We start from the raw sequence: 12,552 nt of genomic DNA, 5'->3' as shown, positions 1-12,552 counted from the left end.
CTACAGCGTGACTTCAGTGATCTTTGCAGCACCTTTTGCCTCAGCCCCTTCTGTCTTTACTTTCTTCTCGACTTCACCCTTCAACTCCCCTTTTGCTTTCACTGCTCCATCCTCCTCCTCCTCCTCCTCTTCCTCCTCGTCCAGTTGGAGGCTCCCAGATGAAAACCTCATCCTGGCAAGTCCAGGGGGCCGCGCCACCTTCCCCAGCGAGTGTGGTGGGCAGTAATATGGATAGAAAACCTCCGGGTCCGAATCACTGTAGCTTCCCGTCGCACCTCCAATCATGCATAGCGAGGTGGGTCGTTCGGGTACAGGGGAGGAGTTTAGTGGGAGGTAGGTGGGTCTGGAGGGGCGAGTCAAGTGAGGGTAGTAACCAAGAGGCCGGAACTCAGAGGCAGGGTTAAAGGCGGGGTTAGCACTCCTTGAGAGGTGAAACTTGACATCTGGTTGGCTCGCCACACGGCGAGGCAGCCCAGGGAGGAAATTGGAGTCATCGCTGTAATGCCCAGCCTCCGTATGTCCAACGCCCAAGAGTCTTGCTCCGTTGCTTCCTGGATGATAAACCCTCGCCAGTCCCAGCCCGCCTGAGCCGGAGGGGCGGAGGTTCCTCCTGATTGGCGAGAGTGACGGCGAATCATGGCCAAGTGGATAGAAAGGCGGCCGCGATAGGCCATCCATTGTCACATAATCCCGTCTCCTTGCTTGTGGGAAACGCTCCAATGAGGAAACAGTGACGTAGTCCGTCAAGTAGGGGTGTCGGGTGAGAGGTGAGGAACCCGCAAATGGGAATGATGGGAGGATTGGGTGATACTGGTAGGCAGGACTATTTGGGTAGAGAAGAACCAGCTGCTGAGCTGCATCTGGGTGTGGCTGGGGATTAGGCCGACGCCGTGACCGGTTGCCATAAACTCCAGCTAGCCTCTGGGCTTGGCGCTGCGCCCCACTCCGTGCCCCCCTCATGTCCTCCATCACAGATGTAGAGGCGGATCTCATCTTGGGTGAGGGGGGGAACTGGTGCAGAGACGGAGATAACGGGGTGACATGGGAGAGAGGGCGGTTCCTCTGGGTGACCTCAATGTATGATTGACTGCGTTTAGCCCCTCCTCCATCGAAGTCCATGACGTCCATGACTCGGTGATGTGGGTCCAACTCGTCCTGACTATGGACCGCCATGACATGACTTGGCTGAGGGAACGGGTGGGAGTGCTCGTACACCTGAGGAGACAAAGATTAGACTTTCGTTTTTGTCTGACCAACAGTCCAAAACTCAAAAATATTCAAATTCAAATTCTTAGCTGTTAAGCGAATGTGGTTCTACTTTACATTAATGGTTTGAACACTGATATTTTTTCTTACTTGTTTGGAGACATCCGTAAGGAGATCAGGAGAAGATCGGCACTGTCTGGGATCAAAGTCTGACTGACAGTAGGTCCTGGATGAAGAGTAAGAAGACAAAAAGAAAAGATGATACAGACGATAAGATATTAACTCTGTCTGCATCACTACCTACATATTCTTGGGCCAAGCGGTCCTATATAACCTGCTTTTTAAATGTATTCTCACCTCTCAAAGTGCGAAGGCTTCTTCTCCCCTGATCCCATACACTCGAGCAGCTGTTTCTGCGTCCGCCCACTGTCACACAGAATAATACATTAAATATGAACATTAGCTAGTCTTCATAATCATCATTCAAGAATACAGCATTGACTTGACATGAAAGGTTGTCCTGTATCTTACAACTTTAAGGTCGTTAATCGGCCTATCCCTAATCAAGTTACATCGATAGTTGTATTATAATCACATCGTAGCTCTCTGGATTGGAATCAAATCATGAGATGTCGAGAGATTCCTGACCCTAGTATTTTACCTGTATCTAAAGCTGGAACCTTTACTGGACAGCAGTGTTTTGTGTATTGTCTTGGGTTCCTCTGCCAGTCTGAAGAAGGCGTGGTACTCTACGCAGTTCTTCCAGAAGGACTTGCACACATCTCGACTGGCCATGGAGAACTCCAGCGTGTCCTTACACGAAGGCCCAACTTTGTCGTGCAGTTTGATGAGGAAATGTTTGCGTTTGAAGCTCAGCTTTCGGATCTTCGCCCAGCTGAACGTGTTGATTTTGGTATTTCCCTTGAGAAAGAGAAGAAATAGATTTATGCTGACGTGCAGGGTGTAGCATCTATGCTGGCCTCTGAATATTTCCAACATGAATTTTGTTAGTTTTAGATTTACTTTGATGGAAAATTTAACCTGTTGGTGGCGCTAGATAAAACGTGTAGGGATCACCAAAGTCTTCAGGATTCATCCTCTGGATACCTTGAATGGCTGTACCAAATTTCATTCCAATTTAACCAATATTTGTTAAGGTATTTCCAACAAACAAAATAACGCTGCTATCCCTAGAGCCAAGCTGCCAATGTGGCTTAAAACAGCACCCCCTGCTGGCTGAGTACAGGCATGTCAAAAAGCCCTGGTGGCTCCCAGATTTATGGATGGAAACCATGAACCACATACCTGAAAGACCAGTACTCCAGAGTGCGTGACAGCCAGGTTGATCCTCATTCCCTCCCCGTCGTTGGCAGGGTGAGGCCTGATGCCGTACATGTCCAGCTTCCTCGCCACCTCCAGCAGGTGGATGTCCGAGGCTGCTGGAGACACACCTCTACAAAGAGAGAGAAGGTCTGAGGCCTCTGCGATGTGTTTACTCCCATGTGGTGGCTGTGTTCAGGGTGAAGAACTTACCTGTGTTTCTTGTGAAACTTGATGATCTTGTGATCTAAATATTCCTGGTTGGGGACGTACTGCTTCATCTCTAAATGTTGACAGTCCAGCTCGTCATCGTAGTCCCCTAGCTCTGCTGCAACACACATACATCAAATATTCATAATAACGTGTCTGTAAAACCAGAGGTGGCAGAAGTATACACATTATTTACTCCAGTATTTATTGAAGAGTACAGGCTCTGAAATGTACTCAAAGTATCAGAGTAAAAAGTATGCCTCTGAAGGACTTTTCTACCGGAAAGCAATGTAAATTATCAATAATTCACCTAATGTACACAGTATACAGTACATGAAAAAGTACTTAAGTACATTATTTGAGTAAATTGACTTAATTACTAGTAACTTAAGCTGTTAGACAAACGTATCGAAGTAAAAAGTACAATACTTTTCATGAATATCTTGACTTACACTGCAGTATGTGAGAGACCAGCAGGGCGGCGCTGTTGTCATGACAGGTCAGACTGCCGTTAGACAAGTCCTGCTTTATCTGTAAGGCAAACAGATACCTACACATACACACACACACACACACACACACACACACACACACTTAAATCCTTAATATGTGTGAGAGTGCAGTGGATAAAAGATTTATTATTATTTTAATGAACAGTGTTACCTGGTGAGGCCTCTTTTAAGTTGTCCAGGATCTGGTGGGAAGAATTTGACTATAAACCTGAAGAAGAGGTCGTTGGTGTCTGACAGAGAAGAAACAGAACGTAAATATTACCGATACAGAAGTATGGAGGTAAAAACTATATAAAACTACACAATGTGATTTCTGTGGCTTACATTTAATCTGTTTGGCGAGCGGCTTCAGCAGCTCCAACCACACCTGCCATACAGAAAACACGCTTTAAGACAAAGAAACACAAAATATTCTGTGTTTGTGTGTTTGTGTTCGATGTTCTCACGTAGTTGCCGTTGTGGTGTCTGAACTCCAGTCCGAAGTACTCCTTCTCCAGCAGTTTGAGGTGACCACACACTTTGTTGAAGAAGTCGCCTCCTAAAACCTTTTGCTGGAAGAAGAATTAAAGTGGAGAAGAGAGAAAAGAGTGAGGAGGGATAATTGGATTTTTTAATCGAGACCTTCTTAAAAACCGAAGTCCAGAAACACTCAGGGGACCTCAGACTACACGGTGCAGATCAATTTCTCTGTAACTTAGTTCTCAAGAGCTTTGCATAATGAGAGTTTGTATAATTCAGTGTTACAGGTCATATGAAGTGGAGGTTCAGCGTGAACGACCACTAAACCCTCCAGTCTTCTCGTACACTGTTGTGCTGCAGAGATGTCCTGCGCTACAAGCCTACGAAGATCTGCAGGTGTGAGATCACGCTAATCATGAATCTGTCAACAAATAACTCCACTGTGATTTTTTTTTAGCACACCATGCAGCCTAGGATTGAAGCCTCACAGAGCCACTAACGAGGCTTTAATCCATCAGTGCTAACACCAAATTATGTGAAAAAACGCCACCTTATCTGGCAAGCTCTAATGACTCATCGATATCTGTAGGACTCAATTTGAAATATTGCAGATTTTTTTCACTTGTTTTAAGAAAAAGACTAAATCACAGACTTACTTACTGAACATTTTGATCTTTAATTTCTTTTTTTTGCACTATAACTCTACTTTTTAAGCCGGGACCTATTTGAAAACAGGTATTGGCTCTTTTGACATGTCAGTGTGATGTCCTCAGCTTTGGGCCTCTGTCATGTTCGGCGTTTGCTTCAGTATGAAGTCAAAACGTTGCCAGTTTCAGTCCGATGAAATGTAGGAGGGATGTGGACACAATAATCTGTCTTCATCCTTTAAATCTCCTCTCTCTTCTTTTCCTTTCTTTATTCTCTCCATTCCTCTCCTTCTTCTCTCATCCCTGTAATTACCACCATGCTGTTTGTGCTTTGTTCTCTCACTGCAGCGACACAAGGTTTTTTTTTTTAGTGTTTGCTGTCTGCTAGCCGGTGTTTAGCAGCCTGTCGGGGGGTCACTGGGCGTCCCTCATTAACTTGTCATGAGAAAGAGAGAGAGAGAGCAGGAGGAAGAGAAGGGACAGAGCAGCTGTAACCGATTATAAAGAGAACACAGGCCTAACCGATGATTACTGGAAACAAATGGCCGCCTCCAGAGCAACAGTCGGCTTCAATAGAGCGAAATTGAGTGGAATGTAACTTTAGTGTCCAATCTGTAGGATGGAGATAAAATATAACAAATGTCTAATAGGAAGATAAGTACGTACAAACGAGTGTAAACCCACCGTCGCATCACCCATTGGTAACTGGCATCATGGCCGTCGCCACACCTGTTTCTTTTTTAGCAGGAGTGACCATATTTGGACTAGCATTAGCATATTTTTACATTTTTTAACACTGTTACGTTTTAAGCAGGGTTGTAGGAGTTACACACAACAGAGGGCGCAGCATGAAGTCTGATAACTGACTGACTGATACATGACTCGTTTTATTGTCATAATTCGGTGATATAACATTTGGAAAGTCTAGAAAAGCCACATAATTAAATAACCTTATCACCATTTAAGTTAGCCGGCTCCATGGACCCCACAATGCCGAAGCTTTGCCGAACATCAGGGTAACTTGGAAACCTGTGACTGTTTTAAGGAGGAAGTGTTTTTGTTTCATTATCTATCTAACCCTAACCCAGGAAAAACGTTGAAATGTCGAGATTAAAGTCGACCTTTTGAGACGACATCACACAGTGCATCTGACTGCCTCAACAAAAAGCCTTGTGTAGATGAACTGGTGAAACTGGACTTCAGTTATTATTTCTCTTGTCAGTGGCAAGAGGTGGCAAGCTGAAATATAGCAGGTGATGGACATTTTGACTTATTTCTTGAAGTGCGTATTGAAAAAAGAAAACCTTCCTCCTGCTCTCCTCTTCCCTAACATTGACTGCTGCCAAACCAGAGACTACTTCAGCTACTTCAACTAAAACAGCGAGACGTTGTGACGTTTTGCAGCCGTGTTCATTGCGACAAAACTGAAATCCAAACACGATCTTTCTTAAGAGTGTTTTTGTGTGACTGAATCTAACCCAACATTCAGCACAGTGTCGTCGGCATACAGTATGAGACTGAAATGTAGCGATGAGTGAAGTTAAACATGTCTGTGGTTTGCAGAGATGCCACCATTTAGTCTGGTGAAGAGGTTGGAGCAGTGTAGGACATTTCTAATTCTATGCTCAGTGGCTTAAATGGTTTCAGTTTAAAGGAGCAGTCTGTAGTTTTTTGGACCCTGCCACCTTTCTAGCTTCAAACAGTGTTCTGGGGACCTTCGCTTCCTCTGAGAACAGCTTGTTTATTCACTTACAGACCAAAATACATATTTCTGAGCATATTTCAGCTTTAACACGACTTTAGTTCATTATTCCTGAAACAATAACAAATATCTTTAGGGACGTATTTCAAAGAATTAAACCTGAGAGTACATTTTATTTTCCCCTCATCTACTCTGTGTCTGTCCGTCAGTCCTGCATCCATCCATCCATCCTCCACATCCCGTCTGATCATTAATTGGGGTTTTGCCTTGAAGGCTTGAAGATCAGGGACACACACACACACACACACACACACACACACACACACACACACAAACAGACACAAAACCTATTTTTATGATTCCACTGTGTTTTTGTTCTGTCACAGTTATTTCCTCCCTGATTTTCAGATACACTATATTTATCACAGGGTGGTTAGAGTTTATTTTAGCCTTCATCCATCCCTCCGTCCATTCATCCTTTTTCTTTCTCTCTTTTATCGTTCCTTCCTTCATCTCCTCCTCCTCCTCCTCCTCCTCCTTCACCTCCTCCTCCCCCTCTTGTAAAGATGCTACTAATGTCCCGGAGGCCGCTGGGAAACCGACAGAGAGAGAGCATGGGCGTGGAAAATGGAGCTACTTTGCTAACACAATACTGCAAGCCACACGCACACACACACACACACACACACACACACACACACACACACACACACACAGCGGAGGTCTCCTTTTAGATTGCGTTACTGCCTTGCAGGCGGCGTCACCAATGTGGAAAACGCGGCCCGTCGCTCTGATGTTGTGGAGAAACACATGAGTGTTCATAGACAGCAGAGAGCTTCACATCCAGATGTTTCACACCTGACAAACATCTGCTTACAACTGTGTTTTTTTTAAATACAGTAGTATAACAGTATTTGTGTATTCCACCAGTACACTGTTTATATATTTAATCTACTCCAGAGAAAGTTAAACCTGGAAGATAAATTATGAGCATTAACGGCTTTGGAAGTCGGATGTTTGTGTCCCGGGTGTCTCCTCGTCTTTGTTTGTCTTTACTGGAAAAAGATGAAGATAAAGAGGTGCAGATGTTGGACTGGATGAGAGCAGCAGACAGTTATATTTCAGAAGCTGGAGTTAGTCACTTTGGCTTGAAATGGCTGAAAGTGGTGTCAGAAGTTACAGTCTTCTGGTCTTCCTGGTGTCTTCTGTCTCTGATCGCTCAGTAAAACAACGGCAGCGTGGGAGGCGACGCTACAGGAAGCGGTGACGTCACCTGACGGATGGATGGTGTCAGAGCGGCCGAGAGCACGTGGGAGAAAACTTCTCCACAAAACATCGATATATTTAAATATAAAACACATTTTGGACTTTGTCTGTTTAACTTCAGTCACTCGACATGTTTGTTGTCACATTTTGTTGTTGTTGTTGTTGTTGTTGTGAAACTGTGAGTCACTGAGTTGTTGTGTTCTTCAGTAGAAGAAGTTCTCACATCTGTTAGCTGTCAAACACTTGAGGTTACAACGTACAGACTCAACCACTTCCTCCCTCCCTCACCCCCCTCTCTCTCTTCCTTCCTCCCTCACTCACTAACTCTTCCCTCCCTCCCTCTCTCTCACTCTCTCTCTTCCTTCCTTCCTTCCTTCCTTCCTTCCTTCCTTCCTCTCTCTCTCTCTTCCTTCCTTCCTCCCTCCTTCCCTCACTCACTCACTCACTCTTCTCTCCTTCCCTCCCTCACCTCTCTCTCTCTCTCTCTTCCTTCCTCCCTCACTCACTCACTCACTCACTCTTCCCTCCCTCCCCCTCTCTCTCTCTCTCTTCCTTCCTCCCTCACTCACTCACTCACTCTTCCCTCCCTCCCTCTCTCTCACTCTCTCTCTTCCTTCCTTCCTTCCTTCCTCTCTCTCTTCCTTCCTTCCCTCCCTCCCTCCCTCACTCACTCACTCACTCACTGACTCACTCTTCCCTCCTTCCCTCCCTCTGTCTCTCTCTCTTCCTCCCTCCTTCCTTCCTTCCTCTCTTCCTCTCTTCCTCTCTTTCTTTCTTTCTTTCTTTCTTGATAAAAGAAGAAGAGAAACAGAAATAGCACACAGAGCAGTAAACCAGAGGTGAGTGTGTATAACTATCTGTACAGCAGCCTGATCAGACTCTCAGTGGATAATAAACAACATGTCATCAACCCTCCGCTGCTCCGCAGGCTCCAGACGCAGCACACGTGCAGGTAAAAGTCAGAAAAGTGTTTTTACCTGCAGCTTCAGAGGACCGTGAACTCACCTCCACCTCGAACGTGCGCTCGCTGTCATCCAGGAAGATGACGCGCAGCCGGAGCTTGGTCTCCTTGGAGACCCGGGACTTGGAGGAGAGGCTGAGGCTCCCGAGCGTCCTGGTCCTGCGGTGCTGGTCCCCCATCGGTCCGCGTGTGTCTCAGGAGGAGACCGTCATGTCTCCATCCGCACTGTAAGTCCAGCTGAGCAGCAGCAGCAGCGCGGCTTCACGCGCTCCTCATCAGCACCACCAGCACCATCATCATCATCATCATCATCATCATCATCATCATCATCATCATCATCATCACCAGCCTCTCCTCCACCGGGGCTCGTGGAGCGCGCGCTCTCTCTGGATGAGTGACGCTGTTTCCACACACTGAGCACTGACACAGCCTCTGTCACATACTGTACACACACACACACACACACACACACACACACACACACACACACACACACACACACACACACACACGTACTTCAACATCAAAGTAAAAGTACTTTATTATTTAACAACTTCTGACAGCAGAATACAACATCTATCAGACTGATACTTTACTTTACTGCATCAGTAGATACATAGATTACCTGTAATGATGAATACTGACTGCATACTGAGTACTTTTACTTCTGATACTTCAAATACACACTGTGATATTACTTCTATAATTAGCTACTTCATACACTACTGTATAATCTGGTGGGCAGTAATATTGTAACCCAGTAAGTAAAGCTGTAGAGAAAAGTAATCAAGTAAAAAGTATTAGGTAGCATAGCATCCAAATACTGAAGTAAAATACCTCAACATTGTACTCTGCTTGTGTAAATGTAGTTTATTACTTTCCACCTCTGTTATTATGATATACTATGCTATGCTATCTATGCTATACTATACTATGCTACCTATACTATGCTAGCTGTACTATGTTATGCTATACTGTACTAGCTATGCTATGCTATACTATATTATACTATGCTAGCTGTACTATGTTATGCTATACTGTACTAGCTATGCTATGCTATACTATATTATACTATGCTAGCTGTGCTATACTATGCTATACTATGCTAGCTGTACTATGTTATGCTATACTGTACTAGCTATGCTATGCTATACTATATTATACTATGCTAGCTGTGCTATACTATGCTATACTATGCTAGCTATACTATATCATGCTATGCTATAGTATGCTCTCTATGTTATACTCTACTTTGCTAGCTATACTATACTATGCTATACAATACTACACTATGCTAGCTGTGTTATACTATGCTAGCTGTGCTATACTATACTATGCTAACTATACTATGTTATGCTATGCTATAATATGCTTGCTATGTTATACTCTATTATGCCAGTGATACTATACTATCCTATACTATCCTATACTATACTATACTGTGGTATACTTTGCTACATCATTCTATGATAGCTATGCTATGCTATACAATGCTATACTATACTATGCTGTAGTACACTATGCTATGCTATAATGTACTACACTATACAATGTACTGTACTACGATCCTATACTATATTATATTTTACTATGCTGTTCTCTGCACACACATCATTCTACACACTGAAGCTCAAACATCTAAGTGAAGTAAAAACAAACACAAAACACACGTTTACTTTAAATTTGATAATTTTTGCACAAACTGAACTAAATATTTTTTATTTTTCAAAAATCTGGACGATCGATTTGTTGTTTTCTTTCTTCACATACGTTTCCGATGAAGACGCGTGTTGGCAGCCAGCAGAGATGTTTCTATACACTCCTAATGTGATGCCACCATCTGTGTGTGTGTGTGTGTGTGTGTGTGTGTGTGTGTGTGTCCTCCACGGGAATAATATGAATTTCACGGTGGCTGGACGCTTTTAGAGAAGTGACCTGTCCTAAAGTAGGCTAGTAGTGCAATGCCTCATGTCGCCTCCAGCATGGACTGAGCACTTAATGTGTATCTGTGTGTGTGTGTGTGTGTGTGTGTGTGTGTGTGTGTGTGTGTGTGTGTGTGTGGGATGACACACATGTAAAATGTTGGTCAAGTCACTGACTCGTATCTTCTGTTCCCTTTGTCTGTTTCTGTGACTGACACACATGCTCACACACTTACAAAGTCACGACAACAATACAACAGTAAGAGGCTGCTGGAGCGACCCGAGCGCTGACATGACACTATACACGCTATACTAGACTATATACTAGTCAGCTTTGTGTAATCTTCATGCAGCGTCCTCGACGTTTGGATTCACGTGTCAGAAGTTGCGTCACCACTACTCTTGCGTCAAGCGTGAAGGCTGCAGACGTCGTCGCAGCACGTGGTCGTGCACCTCCAGATTTATAAAACCAAGCGTCAGTGGTGGACAAATAACATTTTTGATACTTTAAGTACATTTTACTTCTGTGATTTTACTCAAGTAGCACTTTAAATGAAGCACTTTTATCCAAGAGAGATGTTTTGCAGTCAAACGTGGACGTACGACTGAGAACATGACCGCCACGTGCAAATTAAAGCAATTAACTTCAATTAAGAAGTAAATAATGAATTGTTTTTTACTCTTAACCCTCATGCAACTGATAAAAAAATGACTTAGACCAGATTTAATACAAAAACACATTATACAATCCATTTTTCAACCAACATCAGTCCTTAAAATAATAATAATAACAAATATTGATTCATTTTCAGGATTTTAACCCTTTAAACATATTGCCATTTTTCCATATAATTCATATATAGTATTTTTATGGCAGTTTTTGACATGAAACATTATTTTTTTTATTAATCGTGGTCTTTTATCAGTTGCATGAGGGTTAAGTTTCATTCAGAGGCAAAGCCCCCTACAGGACACAAGGGGAATGGCATGTATTTGGTCTATGGGCTGAAAATATCTAGTGAAAAGTAGTAAAAGTGACAAAAACTCATCCAGGACCACAGAATGAAAGCCTGACAACGTGGGATGCATGTTGCAATATGAACAACAATGAGCTGAGGTTGAAAAAAATGAAAGTTAACAAAACATAAAGTGTATGAACAGCTGCATGATGGTTAAAAAGCCTCTGGGATTTAAGGAAAAGTGAAAATGAAGAAGTGAAGATCGAACTTTATTCATCCAGAGAGAAACTGTTAATACAGCAGCTGCAGACACAACAGACGAGCTGACTGTGATCAGACCGGCTTGTTATTATCAGTCCGACCACTAGATGGAGATAAAGACCTGAGGATGATCCACAGCAGCTCAACACACACACACACACATGCAAACACACACACACATTAAACATTTGATACTGTAACATGAACCTGCTCCGTCCCTACTCACCATCTGCCTCACACACACACACACACACAGACACACACACACTTTTCATTTTTCCGTCCCTCGTCTCCCGTCCTGTCCTTCTGTCTCTCCTCACCCGTCTCACTTTCTGTCTCTCTCTCTCTCTCACACACACACACACACACACCTAACCTGCCTGACACAGTAGCATCTGGCGTCTTTATGCTGCTGCCTCCCTCCTGAGACACACACACACACACACACACACACACACACGTTGACAGCCTTCTCTCTCATATAATTTTTCCACTGCAGCAGTGTGTTGTGTGTTGTGTGCTGTGTGTTGTGTGTTGTCGTGCTGTTCCAGTGATACACCTGCACCACACCGGGCCTGTAATATCATAAATGTTTTAAAATGTCAAGCTCATGAGAAAACTGTTTACATATTTTAAAACACTGGACTCAAATGCTGTGAAAATGTGAATTAAAACATTGTTTTTCAGTTAAAACATGAAGCCTGAGCTTTAATTTGTGCTGCTAAATGAAAATTACATGTTTCATTTTCTCTTTCTATTGAAATAAGGAACCAAAAACCTTCTTTTTCTATTTTTAAAAAATATTTTTGAGGATTAGAAAGAAATAAAAGCTTCATTTTTAAATACGAATGAGGTCACAACTGAGGTCGAGAGGATTAGATGCTAAACATCACCTCTGGATGTGAGGCGGTGTCACATCATTGGCCAAATGTGGAGAACTTTGACCTGTGAAGTTTGGATGAAATCCTGATGTTAACATCTGTCGACCTCTGAGGGAAAAAATCCAACACGGATGAGTGTGTAATCCTGGAGTTTATACAAAACGAGGCAAAGACGAGATGCAGGAAGGGGACACGCTGTGGAAAAAGACGGAGATCTGATCACACACACACACACACACACACACA

General features: G+C 43.5%; 1 protein-coding gene across 1 annotated transcript; it reads right to left on the bottom strand.

Moving 5' to 3' along the window:
* Window positions 1–8,462, bottom strand: LOC141003389 (FERM domain-containing protein 7). The gene is made up of 11 exons (XM_073474714.1): window positions 8,328–8,462; window positions 3,695–3,799; window positions 3,573–3,615; window positions 3,400–3,478; window positions 3,189–3,286; window positions 2,740–2,854; window positions 2,512–2,659; window positions 1,868–2,127; window positions 1,564–1,632; window positions 1,357–1,432; window positions 1–1,215 (listed from the first exon to the last, which is right to left on the bottom strand). Exons 1-11 carry the CDS (start codon window positions 8,460–8,462, stop codon window positions 1–3), a joined length of 2,343 nt encoding a protein of 780 aa, XP_073330815.1.
* Between the last annotated feature and the right edge of the window lie 4,090 nt (window positions 8,463–12,552).

This window comes from Pagrus major, chromosome 10, assembly GCF_040436345.1.
Source record: "Pagrus major chromosome 10, Pma_NU_1.0".
Classification (NCBI taxonomy): Eukaryota; Metazoa; Chordata; class Actinopteri; order Spariformes; family Sparidae; genus Pagrus; species Pagrus major.
The sequence above is the reverse complement of the archived record's forward strand: the minus strand, read 5'-3'. Positions and strand labels throughout refer to the sequence as shown.

Excerpts from the sequence above, each read along its gene's own strand:
- LOC141003389 (XM_073474714.1), bottom strand. The coding sequence starts at position 8,462 with ATGGGGGACCAGCACCGCAGGACCAGGACGCTCGGGAGCCTCAGCCTC. Across the intron at positions 2,128-2,511 it reads CTGGAGTACTGGTCTTTCAG|GGAAATACCAAAATCAACAC; the intron begins GTATGTGGTTCA and ends CTCTTTCTCAAG. Across the intron at positions 1,433-1,563 it reads AAGCCTTCGCACTTTGAGAG|GACCTACTGTCAGTCAGACT; the intron begins GTGAGAATACAT and ends CTCTTCATCCAG.